Consider the following 24,290-nt stretch of genomic DNA (forward strand, 5'->3'; position numbering starts at 1 on the left):
TGTCTGCCATTCACTAATGTCAAAATCCAGAGATAAGTCTGTACCTTCCCCAATGCCTGTACTTCCATGTCTCTCTTTCCTTCAATGCTTACATACATTTTCTCCTTTCCTCTCATTGCCCATTGGTTCTAGCCATGCGAGCCTGGAAAAATAATCAAAGAAAGAATTTTTCTTCTGGTTCTCTGGTAGTCACATTCTCTCGTCCACACTGCCTCTTTTGAATAATAAAAGTGCCTCCTGGGCGTCGACCTTCCTCATCCCCAGAGCATAGATCCAAAAGTGCTAACTCCATGTTACCGAGGAAGCCAATGCTTGATGCTGCTATAGGTGTTTGCACTCACTGTCTCTTCTACTCCTTGCCTTCAAAAAGCTCGCTTGCCCTGCCCCTCTGCTATAGCCCAGGGAGTCTGCGACCACGCCTGTGTTTTGGGGATGCCTCTATTTTCAGAGACAAGTTATCCTAGTTCTGTTTCTTCCATGAGAAGAAAGCAAAAAAATAATGGGCCAGGGCTGCAGCAGGGTGAATGGAAGGTAGACTGAAGGCCTGAATTATCTAGGGCATTTTACATGGTTGACATAGGGACTGGGGAAAGAAGAACAGGAATTGCAGCTATCTGTGTGTCCCAATTGTCTGACTCAGAACGACCACAGGCCCTGCTTGAAAGCGCCAGTGGCTGAAGGATCAATAACCCACTGCTTCTACCCATTTTTGGCATATCAATTGGGTAATGTTGATAAGGGGTCAAGTAAAAAACAGGGACTATGCGGCTTGGAAACCAAAGAATGCCTAGGAACTGTATTCAGGGTGAAGCCCAACTCTGGCCCTGGGGCAGAAACTGCTGTTTATTTGGTCAGAGATGAGCAGAAACCTGTCATGATCTGTGCCCCAATTTGGGGTGATGACAGGCATCCTCGCAGTGCTTTGGTAATACTGTAGTAGATATTCTCTACGTACATTCCTATTTCAAGACTGTGCCAGGAGGTAGGATAAACCAAGTGGGATTGAACATTGAATATGAATTCCAGCATGTAAGGTCTTGTACCAAGTAGTTGATGAGAGCCAAGGATTGAATATTAGGATTGATGGGAAGTGATGTATTCTTTAATTTATTAATTCATTCACTAAATATTTATGGAGCATTTACTTGGGGCCAGGCACTAAGGGAAAGAGATGGAAGACATTATCGGCCTCTAAGCAGATGAGAAAGGCAAACATTTGCATTAGAATATGGCAGGTACCAAGGAGAGGTTTGACACAGATCACTCTGGTAGCTCAGAGGAGCACATCTAAGCCAACCTTGGGTAAGAAGTGGATATGATGGTGGACTTCCTGGAGAAAGTGATGCCTAGGCTGGGTCTTACAGGGTAAGAATTGGTCATGTACAAAAAGTGGAGAAAGGGCATCCCAGGCAGAAAAATAGGGGCAGGATTCAGGGCAATGAGTTTCTGGAAGTATAAGCCGTTTATTTCATAGGCTGTAGGATTTCAGTGTGAGTTGAAGCTGTTGAGAAAAAGCAAGTGTCAAATGAAGAAGGGCCTTGCATGCCATGCTAAGGTATTTTACCCCAAAGGCAGTGGGAAGCCCCTGAACAGTTTTAAGTAGAAGAGAGGTGTGACTGGATGTGAGTTTTAGAATCTCCTTCTGGGAGTGATAGGTATGAGGGCTGGGCAGCAGGTAAAGCAGGGAGCCCAGCATTTAGCATTGACCCCCTTGCCCTCCTACCTGTCTTTCTTATCCCTCTCTCTCAATAAAATCTATTCTCTAACTCTTTTCTGCCTTATCTAGTATGATTTCCTACCACTGTCTAATTTATTCAGGTTGACTCAACTTATCCAAACATACGCTCATTCCCATCTCTGTGCCTTGTTCATTCAGTAAACATTTAATAAGTGCTTATTATATACCAGCCATGGTTCCTGGCATGAAGAACCAAAGATGAATGAAACATGGAACCTACATTTAAGGAGCTCACAGACCAGTAGGGAGATACCCACGGAAGCACATTGTTCATATAGTATGGGATGATAATGGCCGTGGAATGGATAAACATAGAGTACCGTGGGCATAAAGAAAAGCGAGTCATGTCAGTGAGAAGCCCTCTTCTTTTTCTGCTAAATCCTGCCCATCCTTAGGCTTCTACCTTCATTCTGTATAGAGGCAGGGCAATGTCTCTATACACTATACACCCATCACATCTGTCTTCTAGTTAGAACTGTTCAGCTGCTTCCCACTGCGTTTGGGGTGAAACACCTCAGCATGGCATGCCAAGGCCCTTCTTTATCTGACAGGATAGTGTAATCGTTTGGAGCTTGGCCTCTGAAACCAGAAAAGATTTTAATCCTGGATCTGTCACTTATGAGACATGTGACCTTGGCCAGAAATTATTCATGCCTCAGTTTCTTCATCTGTAAAATGGGGCTGATGGCTGTATTGACTTCATAGGGTTATTTTGAAGATTAAGAAGTTAATATACATATACTTCTTTAGATTGTCCTTGGCATGTGAAAATTATTCAATAATTATTGACTATTTTTATTCTCAGTTTTTATCCATTTTCTCAGCATTGATATCATGTCAAGAAACTTTAATTATTATTGTGTTACTTGCCCAGCTTTATGTGTTGCCATATAATTTCTTTCAAGAATGATTATACAATAATCTTTGAAGGCAGTATACATTGTATATGTATCTGTACTCCTGAGAGACTCACAACTTTAGGTATGTCTTAGGGTGATCGGCCATCCCAACTTGCTCAGAATGTATGGGACTTCTAGTGTTAAAATCAGGGAAGTCCCAGACAAACTGGGACAAGTTGTCCATTCATATGCAGTGGGTCCTTCGGTTTTGCCTTCAGTTTTTCTCTTTTTTTTTTTTTTTTTTTTTACATCTCTTATTGGTCCCAAACTTAACTTTCAAATAAGCTTGCTTTGGCTTTGCCACAAATATTTATTTATTGTCTAGAAAACATAAGGTCAAAACCTCTGGGTTTCTTTGGGGTTGCCTGAAATTCCCTAGGGTTTAAGGTAGAAAATATGAGGGATTTCTGAAAAAAACTCTCCCATCTGCTCTGGGTATATTTACTAGAAATTGTGGACAACCCCATAAAAGCCTTCCTCAACCTGGCCCACAGCCAGGAGGTCCTTCCTGCCCATCCTTTCCCATCTCTCTTGTCATTTCCATCACGATTCTGAGTACTTTCTTCATTTGCTTTTCAGAATCAACGTACCCTTGGTTGAGTCAGTGGCAAAGCCTCTTTCCTCACACAAGGATCATGTGTTTCCATGAATGCCCTAAGTGGGGCCAAGGGATTTTTCCTCCTTTTCAAGTCCCACCACCACCCTATTCACCTGCACTGAGACAGCATTTGCCCTAGGCCATTGTTTTTCAGACAGCATCCCTTAAGGACCCACTGGGGCCTCTAAGGATTTCTGAAAACCATGACACGGGTTTACTGAAGGCTTGCCCGTCTTCCTCAGTACAACCGAGAGTCTGTGTCAACAGCCTCTGAAAGTTTCTACCCCAGTGCATTAGTTCCCTGGGGCTGCTGTAACAAAGCAGCACAAATTGGGTAGCTTAAACAACAGAAATTTATTGTCTCTCAGTTCTGGAGGCTAGAAGTCCAAGATCGAAGTGTCAACAGGATTGGTTCTTTCTGAGGGATATGTGGGAGAATCTGTTCCATGCCTCTCTTAACTCTAGTGGTTTGCTGGCAATGTTTATCATTCCTTGGCTGGTAGATACATCCCCTGATCTCTGCTTCATCTTCACATGGCATTCTTTTTGTAAGGACACCAGTCGTGTTAGATTAGGAGCCCACTCTACTCCAGTAGGACTTCATCTGAACTAATTACATCTGCAATGACTTGGTTTCCCAAAAAGGTCACATTCTGAGGTTCTGGGGGTTAGGACTACAACATGGGAGTTTTCAGGGTTGGGGGCAGGGAGTACAATTCAATCTTTAGTGCCCAGATCTTCAGGTGAGTCCAAAAAAAAAAAAAAACACCCAGAAAACAAAACAAAACAAAAAATGAAAACTCCATGGACACTAAAGGCCACATCTCCACGGGCAAAGTCATTGCTCATAAATCCATTTCAGTTCTCTCTCACTTTGCCTTTGATACTTTCCTGCTGCCAGATTTGCATCCTCACCAGTAACTACTTGTTTACCACTCTATAGGGCATTGTATGACTGTAGGGATATTAAGAAATATGATAGACACTTGAGTCACCAGTTCTAAATCAGGGAATAGCAAATCTTTTTTAGGGGAAGCCTGCTGAGGAAAAGTTGAATCCATGGCATATCTTTTACAAAGGCAGTGACTTCCATCCTGATGAATAATAATTACAAGCTGGTTGCCTTTTTAAATGCTCTAGAGAATACCATGGTGTGTACAGACAGGGATTGGAGGAGTGTGTGTGTGTGCGTGTGTACCAATGTGCGTGTGCAGGCAGGAACAGGATAAAATCACCAGGCTCCTCCCCAGCCTTCCTGCAAACATTAAGCCTTCACTGGGTGCGCAGAGAATAGCCTGCCTCTTCTCTCTCTGGGACTGTGGCTGCTTCCTTCTGTCGGCTCCCTGGACTTGCTGACCCCTTCCCCTGCAAAGAGATAGCTCTGTTCCAAAAGATAACCACCAGTAGTTACAGGGAACTTGGGGTGGGGGGGAGTCAAACAAGTCTCCCAGTTATTGTTTCCCGGGTGTTCGCACATAGAAACACAGACGATCTTTGTGGATGAGGTATTTCTGACTCTGGCAGTTACAGCCTGAGATGTGAAGGCAGTGATGGATCATCGCAAGGGTGGGGAGTCTCAGCGCATGGGGACGGGGGTTCTCGCATGCCTCCTCGCTTCTTTCCAGGGACACCCCACCTCTGAGAAATCCCAGGGACAGGGGAGGCACCTAGCTAGTGCCCACTTACGCCAAGCTGCAAGGCAGGCTGCTAGCTTGCTGAGAAGCGGCAGGCGAGCCTGGCACTCAGCTCCTCCGTGCCGGATCAGGGAGCTGTGGGCTCAGCGCCTACGCCCTGCACTCCAGCTCTGGGCAGCCCCGGGTGGGCTGGGGGAAGGCGCGAAGCTCGGTCAGTGCCTGCAAGTTGACTTTCCCTCACTGTTGCTGCTGGCAGAATACCTACACCAATGCGGACAAGCTCCTAGAAGCTGCAGAGCAGCTGGCTCAGACCGGGGAATGTGACCCCGAGGAGATCTACAAGGCAGCACGACACCTGGAGGTACGCATCCAGGACTTTGTGCGCAGGGTGGAACAGCGGAAGCTTCTCCTGGACATGTCTGTCTCCTTCCACACACACACCAAAGAGGTAAGGCAAGCTGTGGGAAGGGAGCATTGGCTGGTATGCACAGAGGCCTGGGTGGTCTTGGGGATACTAGCCTCCTGACAGTGATGATGCTAATGATTTGTTCCTGATGACCTGTAGTTAGGTCTCAACCAGAATGGAACAAACTTTTTCCCTTCTCATCTCTAGTGAGGAGGGGGCCACAGAGGCAGGTCGCTGAGGGAGTCTGCTAGAGCATTCAGTCCGCAGCTGGAGAAATCTGGGGATCCCTGGTGTAGAAATAGTCGTGGCAAGAGGAAATGTAAAATCACAGACTCCCTTCCCATCCTGGACCCACTTTCCCTTGGTTGCTGTTTCCTGGCAGAACTCAGTCCTGCAGAACTTTGATCATCTTCGCTACCAGCAAGATGCATACAGAGTTTACAAATGTGTTCTGTGTTTTTATCTTTTTAAAAAAACAGAGGATTAAATTCTTCTTAATGGGGTCTGCCAGAGGGTGGTGATGTTAAAGTGAGTTGGTTCTCAACTTGCCTGATGGTGGAGTGGCGGCCAGTGAAGGAAGGGGGACTGAGGTACCCTTCATGCAGGAGGAAGCCAGCTGGGCTTAAATCTGGGCCCGAATCATTCACAGAGTGGAGACGGGAGGATGGATTAGGTTACACTGTTGGCAGGGCAGAGGGGCTCATAGAGAGGAGGAGGGTTGCAAACCTGCAATTGCTTTTCATTTCTGATTAACATGGGGCACTCTGAAATTGAGTAAGTAGCCAGCAAGGAGGCATATTTAGCATCTTCTATAATAACACCCTTGGCAGATGAACTCATTAGGTGTATGCATGCTTGTGTTCCCCCAGGTATTCATTTTAATGGAGTATTAATTAAAGTTTGATTGCTTCTCAGGGAAAAAAAATTAACCCTACTTAATTAAGTTGATTTTTGATATTTGAATTGCATTAAGAAGCCTGGTTGTTACTACTTCACAGGCTTTTCTGACACTTGGTGGGAATGAATGCAAATCATTGCAGTGCCTATCAGAGAAAAACATGAAAAGATAATGTTTTCTAAACTGAGATTCCCCAGGCAGATGAAGGGCTGGCGAGCTCCCTGAAGATGGCTCTGCTTCCTCTCTGTGGGACCCACAGCCACTCTCTGATGAGTGTCTGTAAAGCAAGGGGATTAGCTTTAATCCAGGTTTTCCTGCCTGGTTGTCTGCTTGCGTGTGGCTCACCCAATTCTTAATAATGGTTTCAGAAACCAAAGGCTTGTGTATTCTCTTTTAATTATGAGCCTGTGGGTGATGGAATGGAGCATGAATGAACAGGAGTCATGTTCCCCGTGAGGGCTGCGGGGGTGCTCGCTGCCCAGGGAGGTGATGGATGAGGTTAGTTTAGCTGTATCTCCCACGTACCGTGCATGGAGCCAGAAGGCTGAGATTCTAGTCCAGATTCTGCTGCTATAGAACCATGTCAGCTTGTGCACATCACTGTGTCCCTGGTCCTGGGTTGCCTCATCTATAAAATTGTGCAGGTGGATTCAGTGGCCCTGAGACCCCTTATAGTTCTTATGTTCAAGATTCTTTTTCTTCTTCTCTCTTCTTTATTTGATGGTGATAATAACAATAATAAATAAGAGTAATTAAGTCTGAAGTAATACAGGTGACTTACCTGACCTAAGATGTGGTTCATTGTAAGCACTCAATGTATAGTAGGTAGTATTTTTTTTTTTAATTGGGTACCTACTCCTTGCCAGACACATGGAATTGTCATGATAATCTTATGATCTAGATTTTCTTAAACATATTTTCAAATGGGGAAACTCAGGGTCACAAAAGAGTCTGTCTACACGTGATGGAGCTTCTCACCCAGCAGAGACTTCACCTGTCTTCCTGAAGACTGCTCGTGCTTGCCTCTGCTGTTCCACACTCTCTCTTCCTATTTTCCTCTGGCATCTCCTCCCCTCCTCTGCTCTTCTTCCTTCTCCTTTCTCTTCTTTTTCCTCTGTACATTTTCAACCCTCAGAGCAGGGCCTTGATGGGGAGGGTAGATCTTAGCTGAGAAATGCAAAGTGTTGCCAGGTTGGGGGTGTGGGCTCAGATGCTGATAAATACTGCATAGATCCTTCCTGCCTAGTTATAGCTAATTTCTTCCTCCTTCCTTTTTTTTGTTTTAAGTAGGCTCCATGCCAGTGTAGAGCCCGTTGTGGGGCTTGAACTCACAACCCTGAGACCAAGACCTGAGCTGAGATCAAGAGTCACTTAACCGACTGAGCCACACAGGCGCCCCTTCTCCTTCCTTTTCTTTCTTCCTCTCTATCTGCATAGAGTCGTTTGCTGCAGAGTTTTTGCATTAATGCCACTGTGTAATAGAATGTTGTTATAAGATATAATTTTGAAGGAATTAGATAGAGCCGCCTGTACAGATTTCTGAGCAGGAACTGAACATCCATCTTCATAAATGATTTAACCTAGGCTTCCCGTGACTCCCCAGGCTGAAGTTCATAATTTTACTTTTTCCCACTTCCTACATCAAAAGATTTACTCTAATTAGGATCAGAGAGGAAACAGGAGGAAGATAGGAGAAAGACACCCTCCAGGCCCATTTCATCTACAGGTTGAAGAGTCTGTTTAATCCTTTTGGCCCTGCCTCATGACTTCTTGGTGACCATGGGAGTCTGGAAGGTTAAAACCTTCTAACCATTTTATTGCAGTGTTCTTCATAATTTGAATAATTAGAAACTAAATAGTCCATGTTGAGTGATTCATTAAACTAATCACAGTGCATCTAGCTAGTGAAATATTATACAGTCATAAAAAACACATTGTCAAAGATCATGAATAGCATGAGAAAGGGCTTGTAGTATAATACATAAAACACTGTATATCCAGCATGACCACAATTTTGATACACACATAGAATAAAGACTAGGAAGAAGTATACAAAGAAGTTAAATGTATGGGTGATTTAATTTTATTTTGCATTCCTTTGTTTTATAATTTTCCTTCAATGATATGTTTGATTGAAAATCCATAACAATCCCAATAATGTTATTTTACAAAAATAAAATTTCTCATCCCAGTTGGAGAGAAGAGCTACACTATAAAGAGAGATGACAAACCTGTGTCGGGACCTGCTTATGTTTGCAGAGCCTCAGCTATTCGTATATATTGTGCTGAACTTTCAAATAGCTTCTTTTTGCCTGGGGACAGGAAGGCAGCTGACATTTTGCTGGTCTCAAGAGCTAGGGAGGATGTAGGGAGAGGGATTTACCCAAGTCCTCATTTTCTTTGTCCAGGGAGAAGGCATTTGTAGCAAGTGTCATCTGCTCCGCAGAGATTGTCCAAACAGAATTCTCTTTCCTTGCTGTGTTTCCATGGAAATGCTGCAATTGCTGGGTTTTCAAAATATCCATTTTTAGATATTTTTGTAGTAATAATATGAGAGTCAAATTAACTAAAGAATGTGGCCAAGATAATCAACCTCAACTCTTTATTACACAGCTTAATTAAATGCCCGTTTCTCTTTGTTTCTGAACTTGTGAAATCATTCTTCCGTGCTATTTGCTGCTCAAATAGGCACGCGCGTGTGCGCGCGCGCACACACACACGTCCCACAAACACCTCAGACACTCACATGTACACATGTTCCTCTCCCCACCCATGGCAGAACCAAAACTAAGTCAGTCTTCCAAAGGGATGATGCTCTCAAGAAACAAGACTGCTTCAGCCTCTATTTCAATTGCCAAACTGTCACGGTGTTTGTTTAAGAAATAAAAGCTGGTAGTCGATGCCAAAGAAAAACTATCTCTTCAAAACGAGGGAAGCGTGGTTCACCCTGTGGAGCTGGACATCTGAGGGCAGTGGATTGTATCAGCACAGTGCTCCACAGCTGTGCAGGTGGAACAGCCAATCAGCAGGGGAGAGCGGTAGACTACCTCTTTCCGTAACCGCTCATCCATAAGCCTCATTAGTTCTACAGACCTCCTAGTGTCTCCCTTCCTTGTCCCTCCCTGCCTGCCTTTTTCCATTACCTCTTTCTCTGCAGGCAAGATGGGCTCCATGGGCTGGCCCCTCCTGAACTCACTGGTTCACTCTTAGGACCAACTTTATGTAGTGCATTCAAAGCCTCCTTCAACTTTACCTCTGCTAAGGTTCTAGAACTTCTCAAATTAGGTCCATTGTTTGGACTCAAGTATTCAGGGCCACAGCCACATGTGTTCTCTGAGAGGAAGAACACATAAAGCCATCTAAGTGTATCCGTCCACATGGACCAAGTAATTATTGCCAACCAAAGAGCAGAGCCCTGAAGTAATGGGTCACGGTACAGGTGTGTTTGACCAAGAAGAGCGTCTGGAAATGGCTGAAACATGAGAGTCATTCTGGAAGCAGTGGATTGAAAGGAAAGATGCAATGCTAATGTATTAGACTCTCCATAAGCAGAGGGTAAGAAGGTTTACCCTAGGGGAGAGAAACCAAAATGGAGAACAATAGGAAAAAAAAACCACGTGGTTGCTGCTACCAATTACCTCACACACTCCATGATTTTATCTAGTTTTGGCAGTCATTGCTTGTGGTAGCTTGAAGGGAGAGACCATTCTGCCGGGGTCTCACTGGCTGCCTGATAATTCGTAAATTAGTAATAGGAGTGGCTCTCCGATGTGGATTCTTTTCAAAGCAATCTAGGCGTGCTCTTCAGGGGTCAGTCAGATGGACACATACACAGAAGGAAACCCATAGGACATTCAGATAAGAAAATTGCAGCCTAAGAAATGGAATATTGATCCTTACTCATAGTTTAGGGACACTAATGTTCCTTTCTGTCCACTTTATGTATGCCTCAGAGGTGCTGGTTCAAAAAAGTGCATTATGAGCCCGCAATTTAAATGGGCTGCTCCTCAGAGGTGACTGTGTGCATGTGGCCCCATGGGATTGCAAGTGGCTCACAACTCAAGCTTTCTAAGTTGCAAATAGTGTCTTAACTTGGTGTCACAATTATCCTCAAACTGGTGCTAAAGTTTCTGGGCTTTGGATGTCTCAGTGTCTAAGCTGTGACTGCAGTGTTTCAGTTTAGACAGCCATTTCTTTGCTACCCTCTTCTTGACATCAGCCTTTGAAGAGAAACTATAGCAAGTTAGAGCTGGAAGGGATTTTAGAGACAAGCTGGAGAGCCCACACATACACGTGCATACACACACATACACTCACCAGTTTAATTATGAAGTAGTTGAAGTAAAGTAGTTTTTCCATGCTCAAAGAGTAGCCAGACAGGGGCAGAATCAAGAATTATCATCAGTAAATATCAATTCCATTCAAGAGCTCTTCTCCTTCTGTTTGGTTTTTTTTTTTTTTTTTTTTTGAGAGAGAGAGTGAGAGAGAGAGAGAGCACAAGAGGGGGGAGCGGGAGAGGGAGAAGCAGACTCCCTGCTGAGCAGGGAGCCCGATGCGGGACTCGATCCCGGGACTCCAGGATCATGACCTGAGCCGAAGGCAGTCGCCCAACCAACTGAGCCACCCAGGCACCCCTTCTGTTTGTTTTGTAACAGAAGGAAAAATAGAGAAAGATGTCACTAACCCTTTGTCTTTGGTGCTGTAGTCCCCTTCCCTATCTCCAAGCCAAATTCTCTTTAATCACTAGCAATTTTATTTGACATTTTATCCTCTTGAAGGTAGACCAGCACTTCCTTTTCTTATCAGCCTGCTAACCACTGGGCTGAGCTGCATTGAGTATTGTCCTTCATCGTTTATCCCTTAGCTGATCTTCCTTAGCAGTAAGTAGGTTTGATTCTGCCTTAGACAAGAGTTTGTTTATAATATAGTAGAATATGTGAACAGAAATGTGAGAGATCAGTTTCAATTCACTAGTCAAAGACTGTTTTGGGGGAGGACACATTTTTCTAAAGATATTGACTTCAGAGGTCAGAGTGTATCCTCAGATATCCCTAGTCTTTCCCTAGTCCCTTTGTTTATAACACTGATAACCTCATTTTTATCTGGTAATTTCTGTGGTCAATTTCTTTGCCCCTGCTATTTAGCTGCATGACCATCAGGAGGAGGGAGAGCCATGAGGCACGGTGGATTTCCTCAGAAAAAAAAAATGATGCTTTCTTCCCTAGACCGACACCAGAGGTGTTCAAGTTTTATTAAGAATAAGGGAATGGGGTGCCTGGGTGGCTCATTCAGTTAAGTGTCCGACTCTTGATCTCAGCTCAGGTCTTGATCTCAGGGTCATGAGTTCAAGCCCCACACTGGGCTCCATTGGGAGCTGCTGGGTGTGGAGCAAAAAAAAAAAAAAAAGGACCTCTGAACTATGAAGACATTAAAATAGCTTAAGGATGGTACTGAGAAGAAAATTATCTTAAATCAAATAAAATTCTCAAGATCCCTGTAAGCCTCTTTTCTGTCTCTTATTCCTGTAACAGCAAGTGCCAGCCTTACCCTGATCAATCTTCCATCTCAATGCCTGTCCTCCCTTAAGACATCAAGTTTCTTTTCTTTCTCTTACATGACTTGCTTGGTGTCCACAGTTTTTTTTTGGCTGAGTCATTTTTTTTTTGAATTTTTTATTTTATTATGTTATGTTAATCACCATACATTACATCATTAGTTTTTGATGTAGTGTTCCATGATTCATTGTTTGCGTATAACACCCAGTGCTCCATGCAGTACGTGCCCTCCTTAATACCCATCACCAGGCTAACCCATCCCCCCACCCCCTCCCCTCTAGAACCCTCAGTTTGTTTCTCAGAGTCTATTGTCTCTCATGGCTCATCTCCCCCTCCAATTTCCTCCCCCTTCATTTTTCCCTTCCTACTATCTTCTTTTTTTTTTTTTTTAACATATAATGTATTATTTGTTTCATAGGCACAGGTCTGTGATTCAACAGTCTTACACAATTCACAACACTCACCATAACACATAGCCTCCCCAGTGTCTCTCACCCAGCCACCCCATCCCTCCCACCCCCTACCACTCCAGCAACCCTCAGTTTGTTTCCTGAGATTAAGAATTTTTATCTCTCTTCACATCCTCTTTTCCTTTCCTTTCCTTTCCTTTCCTTTCCTTTCCTTTCCTTTCCTTTCCTTCCCTTTCCTTTCTTTTCCTTTCTTTCTTTCTTTCTTTCTTTTTCTTTCTTTCTTTCTTTCTTTCTTTCTTTCTTTCTTTCTTTCTCTCTCTCTTTCTTTCTTTCTTTCTTTTTCTTTCTTTCTTCTTTCTTTCTACTTTCCTTCCTTCCTTCCTTTAGAAATATCTAGACTTTTCAGTCTCTAGGCTTTCCTTAGACATCCCAGGACAAAGCAGCAAAAACAGCAAAGAGAGGCCTAGCTCAACCTAGCATACTGAAGGACCAAATCCAGTGTTGATCTTTTACCAATTCCAAAATGAAATACTTCAGACTTTCCCGCTGCCTTCTAGTGGGAACTGGAGGCGCTTGCATCAAAAGTATCTTTTAAATATAATATCTATCACTTCCTACATGCTAGGCACAGTTTCTAAATGATATACATAGATACAGATATCTATATTGATATAGATATAACTTGCTTATTTGTGTATATGTACACACAGACATACACACACGTGTCAACTTATTAATAATATTTACAACTCTGTGGGGGTAAACACTATTATTATCCCCACTCTACTGATAAGGAAAACTGAGGTGCAGAGAGGGTAGGTTATCTGCCCAAGGTTGTCTAGCTGATATGTGGTAGAACTTGGGGCTTAAAACTCTTAACCATTATGCTCTATTGCCTCTCTATAAAATAATTTATAAAATAATAAATAATTTTTCAGAGAACCCATTATCTTTTACCCAGGGACGTCAGCACCTGTAGAAAATGCTTTTGCTCTCTAGGCAAAATGAAATAACATGAAGCAACAGCAACCAATATCCTGAACTTCCTGGTTTCAAACTGATTTGAAATAAATACGTTCATACATGTAGGAATATGTATCCCAGTTTCTATGGTCTGGAAAACTTGTTTTGTGTTTTTATAATAAAAAAAGGTTTTTTATAAAGGAAATAAACTGAATTACAACTAGATTGTAAGCTGCTAAATGACAGGGACACTGAATAATAATAATTTGTATTCCTTATAGCAATCATCACAATGCCAAGGATTTATTAATAATTCTATATGTTTACTTAAAGCATTAATAATAAGTAAGTAATTTAATTCCCATAATCTTTGATGAGCAGAGCAGATCTTATACCCATTTTGTAAATTATAAAACTGAGGCTCAGAGAGTTTCTCACCTGTCCAAGAAGGTCATTGTTTATACCCCACCCCCTTACATGCTGTCTCTAAGGCTTGTTAATCTTGTTAACTCAACATCTTCTGCCATATCTGGAGCCTTTCCCACCTAAAGAACAAAGAATAACTTGTCTGAAATCTGGAGACTATTTTTGTCACTATTATTTCTTTTCTTATCCCTAATTACAAAGGCCATACCTTGATTTATTTACCATACTGAGAACTAACTAGATGAAATAATATTCTTGAGGTGGATATTTATCCATGTTTTTAACATAGAAGACTTACAGAAATGTTAGAACCAGAAGGTAATTAACCTTTATTTTATTTAGTGCTTTCCTCAACCTATTTTACACATGAAGTCAGAGAGCCAAGGGTGGAGTGATTTACTCAAAGCCACGATGAGTTAAAAGAAAAGGAGCCAAAATCCACATCTGATTCTATCCATTTTCTCTCTGTACTGTTTTGGGTTTTTTTTTCCTGGTAGAGCGCTGAGCTTATCTTTCTGGCTAGCCAGGTGAAGATTCCTTATTTCTAAGCAAGCATCAAACTCATCTTTCCCTTCATCATTTTATGAGCATGCTCAGTAGGAGTATTAGGAGTAGAGCCCTGTGGCAGACCACTGGAGACCTAGTTTCAGTATGAGGAAGAGCTATCATTTCATGGGTTTTCAGTAATTCAGTCCAGCTCCTCATCATTTCCAGTGCTTATTCTGTTCAAAGCATTATACTTAGCACTTTTAAAGTTGCCTGACCAATAATATCACCCTGGCTGCATTTCAGTGCTTGACTATCATGGGGGAAATGGCTCATACTTACATTGAAATTAAGATAAGCTACATTTTAATCGGAGGGGTAGACGAACCACGAGAGATGATGGACTCTGAAAAACAAACAGGGTTCTAGAGGGGAGGGGGGTGGGAGGATGGGTTAGCCTGTGGTGGGTATTGAGGAGGGCACATTCTGCATGGAGCACTGGGTGTTATGCACAAACAATGAATCATGGAACACTACATCTAAAACTAATGATGTAATGTATGGGGATTAACATAAGAATTTAAAAAATTAAAAAAAAAAAAAGATAAGCTACATTTTTAGCATTCAACCTTCTAACCAACCTAGCAGCCCTGAAAAGAACAAAATAATTTAGCATAACACATATTTTTAAAATTAATCTTCATTTGGTTCTTATTGAGCATCCCATTCCTTTTTTGCATGTTTCCAAAATCATGATACATTTCTAGGAATCAGCATCTAGCAGCCTGGAGTGTGCAGAGCCCTCCTTTCTGAAAGATGAAATAATATATGTCCCTCACCAGTCCTCTGTTCTTCCTAGCCTCTCCAAGATGAGTGATCCCCCCTGCTCTTTGATTGCAAGTTTCCCTGAACCACAGGGAAGTTAAGCCAGAGGTGGTTCCCATCCTTAGGGAACGGAAACATTAATGGAGTGAACTTAGCAGAGATGAGCAATGAATATAAACATAGGTGTGCTGGTGAGAAGGACAGTCTAACATGTCACTGACTGGTGGAGGGTAGGTTGGATGACCCCTATCTGACTTTCTTGCCCTGGCCCCTGCCCTGACCTCTCCTGTCTGCCCTGAGTGGGGTCTCTGCTCTCTCCCCCACAGCTGTGGACATGGATGGAAGACCTTCAGAAGGAGATGCTGGAGGATGTTTGTGCGGACTCAGTGGATGCGGTCCAGGAACTGATCAAGCAGTTCCAGCAGCAGCAGACCGCCACTCTGGATGCCACGCTCAACGTCATCAAGGAAGGCGAAGACCTTATCCAGCAGCTCAGGTCAGCGCCTCCCTCCCTGGGGGAGCCCAGCGAGGCCAGGTCAGCATGGGCAGTGCTTTCCAGTGGGAAATGCCCTCGACTAGATGTGAGATAAGTCGTGTCCCGGTCTTGGTTCAGCCACAGCCGGCTTTGTGGTCCTGTGTGAGCTTCAGTCTCTCCCTCTGTCAGATATGAAAAAGCCTGGGCCATACCCAACTTGAGTTTAGGATGAAATAGTAAATGGGAAAGCTCTGGTGTTTCAAAGAATTACGTATGACTCATGATGTTGTTTAGCAATCAGTAAGTGACATAGACACAAAAATTAACAACATTAAACCGAAAATAAGTAACGTCTTCATGAAGAATTATGGAACTTTTGGTTATGTGGAGAAATAGCCAGTACGGAATATAGTGTTCTTTGGCTTCTGATCTTGGGCTGAACCCTGAATGCTAGTGCCCCAGTTGGCAAAAATGGTTGGCTTTGGCCCCATGGGGATCTAGAGAATGTGTGTCATTATCTCACTCTGCTCTCCATTACCCACATATGACCTTTCCACCATTCCTTGCTGCCCAGAAAATACAACTCCCTCTGTATCAACCTAAACAAACATAACTAAGAAGGAAAATCCTGTTGAAAACCTTACATTCATTTAGAATCATCCACACCATTGCCTCCTTTCTGTTGGCATCAATATCTAGCTTCCTGTCCCTGTCAAGGGCATGGGCTCCTCAGATAAAGTGTCACGGGGCCTCGAGGAAGCCCTCAGCGCCACCCCTGTGCCCAGGTGCTGTATAAATAGGACTTGATGATGCTAATGATGTCTGCCCACGGGGACTTGTTCTATCCTAAAATCACCGAGTGCTGGGACCTCTGCCCGCTCCGGACAGAAATAATCTCATCAGCAAGTCCCAGGCCAGCCCTGGGGCCTGAGGGAATTACTTGAATTGGAGAGGGTTTTTCACCACCCCCGTACCAGCTGTCCAATTAGACAAACAATGAGAACTTACCTTGAGATAGCCCTGGCACGTTTTTCTGTTGGAAATTAATTGTGTCGATTCCAAGCATGCACATGAGATGTTTTGGGTCCTCCTGTTGCATACTAACAAGACAGCCTCTTTCCCTTCTTCCCCCAGTTCATCTTTACTAATATGTAATACATGAATTTTGTCTGCCTATCTAGGAAACCCTACTGAAAAAAAAATTCCAAATAGCAGGCAGTCTCTTAATCTCTCTGGCCCTCAGCTGCTTCATCTGTGTAATTAAGGAGGTCACTCCAAGAGCTCTGTCAGCTCTAGAATTTTGTGATGGTTTTGTGTTTTCTCTCCAAATACTGTTCACAAACTTGGTGGGTTTCGTTCTGTGTGGGCTGGGTCTATGGGGATGACCCTTGCTCCCACCTGCCAACCTTGCATGATGCTTAAGGGCTGAGGGTTCCTCTGTGATGGCGAAGGCCTGTTTCTACAACTTAAACGCCATGGATTTCAGAGAGGACCCTAGCTAGCTGTGTGACCAAGAACCACTGGTGACCACGTACGCCCCCACTAGCCTGACTCTAGCCCAGGCTCCCGTCCCTGATTTCAAGACCCGCCGAAGAGGAAGAGAGTGGAGAGGGGCACGAAGCCTCCTACCCAGCAGAGCACACATCTTCTCTCAATCTCCCCGACTCTTCTGGCACTCCTCACTGAAGCACCTCAGGTGGTTTTGGCATCACCTCTGTGATTCCTAGTGAGTGTGATGCTGACTAGGTGCCGTGCAAAACGGTCAGAAATCATTCTCTTCCTTCTGGAAGCTGCATGATGGAAAACAGCCCGAGAGGAGCAGTCAGAAAGAACAAGCATATCCTCCCAACAGCAAAGTGCTCAACAAATGCATAATGCAGAGGATCAAGTACATGCCTTATATTCTGTTCATGATTGGGTAGCTGTGCGGCAGTGGGGTTTTGTGCCCAAATAGGCCAGAGGAGAGGGAACTCTCAGAATGACACAAGGAGGGGCTCCTGACCACGGGCCTTATGCCCCCTTCAGAAACAGTGTGGGCTCAGACACAGCTGCTTCTGAGACAAACATAGGCTGACAGGACTGGTGGTCAGAAGGCCTGCTGATGATTTTGCTCTTGTCCTTCTCCTTTGTACATTGTATAAGAAACCAAGAGGCCACAAGATAATGAATGTGCCCCTTTATTGTAAGCTTGAGGGCCCTATAGACTCTAAACGTCTGAACACCTGTAATTGTCCTATTATAATGATCTCTTTGAAGGTCTCACCACCCCTTACTTCTCTGAGCAGCTCAACATGTTTTCTTTTGGTTCCCGTCTATGACATGTCACCTCCCCCCTGCCACTTTCGTAGACTCTACTGCTCAAAGAGTGCAGGCCTCCCACTGCTTGGCTGGATTCCTCCTTTTCTTATAACGCCCAAATCAGAACTCATCTTCTTTGCCACCTTGCTGTTGCCCCAGCCTCTTGTGCCCCTACCCTCTACTCTCCACAGCTAGGCCTGGGCCCCAGTCAGTGCTTGGCACTTCTCCTGTGTCCTTTCAGGATTCACGGCCATTCACACAGCATGTTTCTGGTCACAGAGCACATTCACATGCGTGGTCTTACTTGACAGCAAACCACAAAGTGAGCAGGGCGGGGGCGGGGGGGGGGGGTTATTAAGTCCACTTGACAGGAGGCAGCTGGGGCTCCGGGAGGTGATTTCCCAAGGCCACAGGCCCCTGTGTGTCAGAGTGGGGACTTAATCTGGGCTGTGGCCTCTAGAGCCCATGCTTTCCTCACAACAGCCTGGAGCCTGGGTCACAGCACAAGCCCATAACTTTGGCACGGCATTGTCAAGTGGATGAATAATTCTGGTAGCTGTGATCTCATTTTATTTAACAAGGATCCTGTGAGGTAAAACTAGGAAGGGTGATTTTTTTCATATGCCTTTAATTTGCCGACTCTTACGCCTTGTGATCAATGTGTCTGCTCTCATGCATGTGTACGTGTGTGTATTAAACCTGTGCATCAGAGGCTGCATGTATGTGTGGAACCGGTCCAGCTCCCTAATGTATTCTGCTTTGGAGAGCCCTTTTCGTACATTCCTTTGTCTGATCCATCTCCCAGTTCTGAGGACTAGGAGAGCAGCTAGTCTCAGAGCTACAGTGCTGTGAACCTCAAAGATGATACACGTATCGTTGGTTCACCTGCTAAAGACAGTCCCAGGGTCACAAGAGGAGTTTGATAAATGTCGTGAATGACCCAGTCGATTCACATCCACCTTGCTCAGATGAGGAAGGCCCCCTGCCCCTATATCACTTTTAACATGGCAAGGCCTCTCCCTTTTCCTCCCTACTCGGCCACAGGGACTCGGCTGTGTCCAACAACAAGACACCCCACAGCAGCTCCATCAGCCACATCGAGTCAGTCCTGCAGCAGCTGGACGATGCCCAGGTGCAGATGGAGGAGCTGTTCCACGAGCGGAAGATCAAGCTGGACATCTTCCTGCAGCTGCGCATCTTCGAGCAGTATACCATTGAGGTAGAGGTGGGGAAGGTGGGCACTGGGAAAGGAGAGGAAGGGGAGTCAAGGAGAGTTCTGGGGCCGCTGCATACTGCCTGCTTCCTGGTCAAGGGCACTGCATCAGGGGCTGGGAAGGGAGCATTGGGCAGTACCCTATGGGAATTCGAGGGGATGGTGCATCAAGGATACATTTTTAGACTCAGCAAATTCCCAATTCACATTCTACCTTGTTCTGTTCCTCTGTCCTTCTCACCTGCTCTGCCAAGGAGAGCCTCTCTGTTTCACTTCCTGTGTGGGAATTACTTTACTGAGAAGGTTTTTGATGGGATTATTTGGACCCTTGGTACTTTGCTTCCTGAAAGACCGTGGCATTGGCTATTTGAGTTGGTGATTGGATGCTTTAGCTTCAGGAGTAGGTAGGTGTTAAATTTTGGAGGCCTCCTCAGTTGATGACTAGAGGTCAGGAGCTAGATGAAATCACAGAGCAGTCAGGAAGTCAGGAGCCATGGGGAGAAAGACCTTTTCTTCAGTTTGCTTTGTGCTTACCAAGAAAGTAAGTCTATGCTAAGGCCATCTTGGTTCAACTCATGGACTCCTCAGTTCCTTCTGGAAAGGTCAGAATCAGATGTTCTAATATATTTATATCCCCTTTGTGATGCCTATTAATAATGTCTGTTCCACATAATATCCACCTTTTATTATTTTCTACTTTGAAACAGTAACTAAAGCCAGGCCAGTAGGGTTCCTGGGGTGTGAAGAGTATCCAACACCCAAGGCACTTTGTCCTTTTCAGGGATGGGAAAGGGTTAAATTAAAGAGGCACTATCTTCTCTTTGCTCCCTGCTGGTGTGGTCTGAGGGAAAGCGCTCTCCACCCATCATTTTTTAAAAATTTGTTTTGCATTCCAAAGTTGGGGCTTTGGGTGTCTGGGAATGAGCTTCCCAACAATATCTGTGGAAACTTCATGAAACTGGTTTGGACGGAAATGACTTTTTTTTTTTTTTTTTAATGTTGCAATTCCCATATCCGAATCCTAGTCCCAGCCAGGACCAGAGAACTGTCCTGGCAAAAGATACTCTTCTTCAATTCTGTGAGCAACAGAGTTTATATTGAGAATCACAAATATTAAAAGGAAAGCAGTCCTGAAACAATCCTTCCTATCCCTGTCTTACAGTCTTTTTCTTCTTATAACCACACATCTACTTTTGCCTCCCTGGAAGCCACTGCAATTTCTTGCTTAAGACTACCTGTTTAAAAAGGGGCATTCTGGACAGTTTCCAGAACAAAGGAAAAGATAAGTCTTTAAATCTAGATCTTGATTATCCTTCCAGCTTATTCTATAACTTTAGGTGTATTTATGTGTACTTTTTACTTAATTTATTTTGAATCTACGCTCAAAAGGATTTCAGGTAGGAAGTAGTATTAAAACATATGTTGTGGGGTGCCTGGCCGACTCCGTTGGAGGTGTGCATGACTCTTGATCTCAGGGTCGTGAGTTCAAGCCCCACGTTGGGTGTAGAGATTGCTTAAAATAAATAAACTTTAAGAAAAATAAATGTATACTTAAAAATATATGTTGAAAGAACAATGAAAATACTAGTGGAAAATTAGAGATTTGGGCAGGCAGCAGAGAGAATGTGGTGAACTTCATAAAGCTGGGGTGATGAAGGTAACAAAGAAAGGAAAGAGGGGGTGTGAGTTGTTAATCTTTGGTACTTGGGAGTGAGGCTCACTGAAATAAACAGAGTTACATATGATTGCAGTGGCGCCCACCCCAGGCACTCCCACCATCCCTCCCCAGCTCCCCTGTGCCTGCCAAAGGTGAATGTATCCGTTGGGAAATTATGTTAGCAGGTGTGGTGATTCTGCTCTTGTAGTCTCTATTTAATCTCCTCTCATTCCCTGTCCACATAAAAAACTGCTTAAGAGGAAGGAAATCATCGGAGGGTTTGGATGTTTAGGTTTTATTTCATTAGATGGCATGGTTTTGAGGTCAGGGTTGCTGGCTTAGTCGCAGAATGGGTCAGATAGCTTCACTTTGCCATGAACTGCACCCCTGACATTAGCCGGAGGAGGTAGGGGGCATCAGTAGTTTTTGCCTAAGCGATTCTGGAAAATCCATTCCCACTCTTGAGAAACAATCCAGAGTATATGCCAAAATTATCCTTTAAAACAAAAAAGCAAACTATAAATCCAATACTTTAAGATTGGATCCTATTTAAATGTTGCACCAGAGGAGCTTGTTATTTCAATTATAGGATTTGAATTCTTCAGCCTTTGTATTGTATAAAAATTCTCTCCACCCCCCTCCCCGCCACCCCGGCAACCCCCATATGGCACAAAAACTTGAATAGTTGATAATGTAGTAGAGCAAAAGTGAGGACACAGTATGAGGGTCTAATAAAATGAGGGAGATATGGGGCACCTGGGTGGCTCAGTCGTTAAGTGTCTGCCTTCGGCTCAGGTCATGATCCCAGGGTCCTGGGATCGAGCCCCACATCGGGCTCCCTGCTCCGCGGGAAGCCTGCTTCTCCCTCTCCCACTCCCCCTGCTTGTGTTCCCTCTCTTGCTGTGTCTCTCTCTGTCAAATAAATAAATAAAATTTAAAAAAAAATGAGGGAGATAAAAATAGTGATTTGGTTCAGCACCCTCTGGTTTAGGCAGTGACATCCAGGTTTTAGAAGGGGTCTTGTGCCCCATCTGGGGTGTGGCCCAAAGCTTGGGAAATGGCTGCATTTCATCTCAGATTGATATGGAAATCCTGCCAACCCTATGAAAAAGTTCTGCTTCAACTCAGATTGTCAGAAGTTATTTTTGAGGGTGATGAGATTATTTCAAATACCAGCTAGTGTTTCACTGTGGGGGATGACGAGCAAACATCTAGGGAAGGGTCAGAGTGTGAAACCGAGGGCGGCTTGTATAGTGAGGGACATGTCAGAGCTGACATTAGCCAGGACAGGGGCTGTCACTGCAGAACCTTCAGCTATGGGGTCCTTCCCTCGAGGAAGGCATTTGATGGACATACTCGAAATTCCTGGGGATTACTGAAAACCAGAGCAGGCCTGCGCCCCTGACATCTGGGAATCTAAGCATGACTCCTTAACCATGTCACCGATGGCTGAGATGGGCTAATTAATTTAAAAATTAAGATAGTACAGGAGTTGCTGTGCCAGACTCCTTTTCCTCATTGAGAATGGTGTGTAGGACGCCCATAGGATAACCTGGGCTGAGGTCATAGGACACCCCCACCAAGAATGAAACTTATCCCAAATGTATAGGCAACTGCTCAAAAGCCAGGACTGCAGCTGCATTCCTGACATAACTTCTTAGCCTCCATGGAGACCAGACAGTGTGACCCATGGTGGAACATGATGTTCTGTAAAGTGTTTCCTGTGGGTTCAGCTTCCCCCTACGAAAGACATTTTATATGAAATGGTTGTGATAGCAGAGACATTTCACCAAATGTGAACAATGTTTATGTTGTGGTGGTAAGAATATGGGTGATATTTTCTCAAAGCTTCCATGCATTTCAAAGTTTTCTACAACTGACCAGAATGATCAGAAAGAAATAAAAAAAAAAAAATGTTTTTAGAAGCAAGAACGGGCCAGCAGTCTCCAAATTCTTTTGATCGTGCACTCTCTTAATAAAATATTTTTGAACTTGCAACTCCCTATCTTTGCATATATTAGTTTATAAATGGTACACATGTTCAATCACTGGCTAATAATCTCAGAACTCAGGGTGCCCGTAGGGTGAAATTCAGCTTTTTTCATTAGAAGTTGTGGTTCCATATTTCAGATCACTTTCTTGATCATTTCTAATTATTTTTTTGGCCTGGCTTCTTGACAGATCTGATTAGATTATCATTGTTTCTTTACCCCACAAGTTGGCCAACAGAGAGTTCAAAGTTCTCTTGTGCTTTCATGCGTATTATTGTCCTCAAACTGCAGTTTCTTTGCAGGAAACTTGATAAGCCATATGTCTTTCTGTGAAGCTTAGTTAAAAGTAGATAATAGATAAATCTGTTTAACTGGGTGCATGTAAAGAGCAGTAACTTGAACTATGCTGAAAGCAAAGGGACAAAAGAGCCACAGTCAGCCCCTCTACACTGCAGGATCCCACCCTCCTGGAGGAGCCCTCTCCCACCCCACGGGCTGCCAGTTCTTGCAGCGAGATTCCAGTGTCAGTCTATTAGTGAAAGTCTAGGGAAACATTGCATCTTTTTTATTGGTTTAATCAAATAATGTGTGCATATGATATATATGCACATACAGATGCATATTTATACAGTGGGAATTTTTGTGTTTTCAGTGGATAATCTGGGGCATCCCCTGGGGTTGGCATACTCACATTATAGAGTACTAGAAATGACACCAAGAAAGATACTTTACATTAGGGACTTTATGAAATGTGGGCCACAGTTATGGTCTTTCTTTTAAATCTTCGACTCTATAATCACAATCAGAGTTTGTTCAGTGTACCTGCAAATTAATCTGTGTGATTAACCTGAGTATGGAATGGAACAGCCAACTATAGATCTATGGAGTTTGCATTAGGACAAATTGTAGCTAGGCTGAGGCTGGGGAAAAAATAGCCTTCAAGGAGGAGAATTCTGCCTTGAGGAGACACAGCTGATTACAATTTACTGGTGGTCTCAACTCTTCAACTGGTTGTACGCAGAGGCCTTTACTGTCTCATATTTGAAAGAGATTGCTCAGTCAGCCTTTTGCCTGATAGAAATCCAACTCGGTCAACATTTAGTGAGCACCTAATATGAATCAAAAACTATGTGGGGGATACCAACAGTCCTTGCCATTAGGCAGGTAGCTAAGGAGAAACAGAGAAACAGAATCATCATACAATGTGATAATTCTGTGACAGAGAGAGACTCACGGTTGGATGAGAACACTGAGACAGGAATATTTAGTTTAGTGAGGCTGCCCATGGAAAGTTTCTTGATGAGATTATACCTGGAAGACAGGTAAAAGTTGGTGGCCAGGATTTGGCATCCCCAGGGGATACCACCTAGCCTCTACTGGGATATCTCCGAAGTCTAGAAGTGGGGTTTGGGGGGATAGGGTAGACAAGGGAGCTCAGGATTTTATCAATGTGTTGAACCAGAATTTCCACCCTTCTGCTCTTTGGTTCTAGTTCTGCTCTCTGGAAAAACAGAAAAAATCTGTTCCCTCTTTTATTTGGCAGTCTTAAAAATATTTGAAAATGGTCATCATAGGCTTCTTTTCCTTTATCTGAAAAATGTTGAGATTGTGTAGTTATTTCTACAGTCCCCTTGACCCTAAAAATTTGATGACTATTTCTCTTCATCATCAGCCCTTCTCTGTGGCACATATCCCCGATTTACTCGTGTCTTTTTGGATATGACGTGGTCTCCAGACACCTAACTCCTGGTTGCCCTGTGCTGAAGGCGAATTAGCCACACACCTGGGTAGGGCACTATCAGGGAACTGGCCCGGACA

At 43.8% G+C, this 24,290-nt stretch overlaps 1 protein-coding gene across 1 annotated transcript in view; it reads left to right on the plus strand.

Moving 5' to 3' along the window:
• Positions 1-5,128: 5,128 nt before the first annotated feature.
• Positions 5,129-24,290, plus strand: part of KALRN (kalirin RhoGEF kinase) — a 276,016-nt gene continuing 256,854 nt past the window's right edge. The window contains 3 exon segments of the mRNA XM_044919773.1: positions 5,129-5,317; positions 15,165-15,373; positions 18,656-18,830. Coding sequence (XP_044775708.1) covers positions 5,285-5,317; positions 15,165-15,373; positions 18,656-18,830 — 417 coding nt within the window. The 5' untranslated portion in view covers positions 5,129-5,284.

The sequence above is a fragment of the Neomonachus schauinslandi genome, chromosome 1, assembly GCF_002201575.2.
Source record: "Neomonachus schauinslandi chromosome 1, ASM220157v2, whole genome shotgun sequence".
NCBI lineage: Eukaryota > Metazoa > Chordata > Mammalia > Carnivora > Phocidae > Neomonachus > Neomonachus schauinslandi.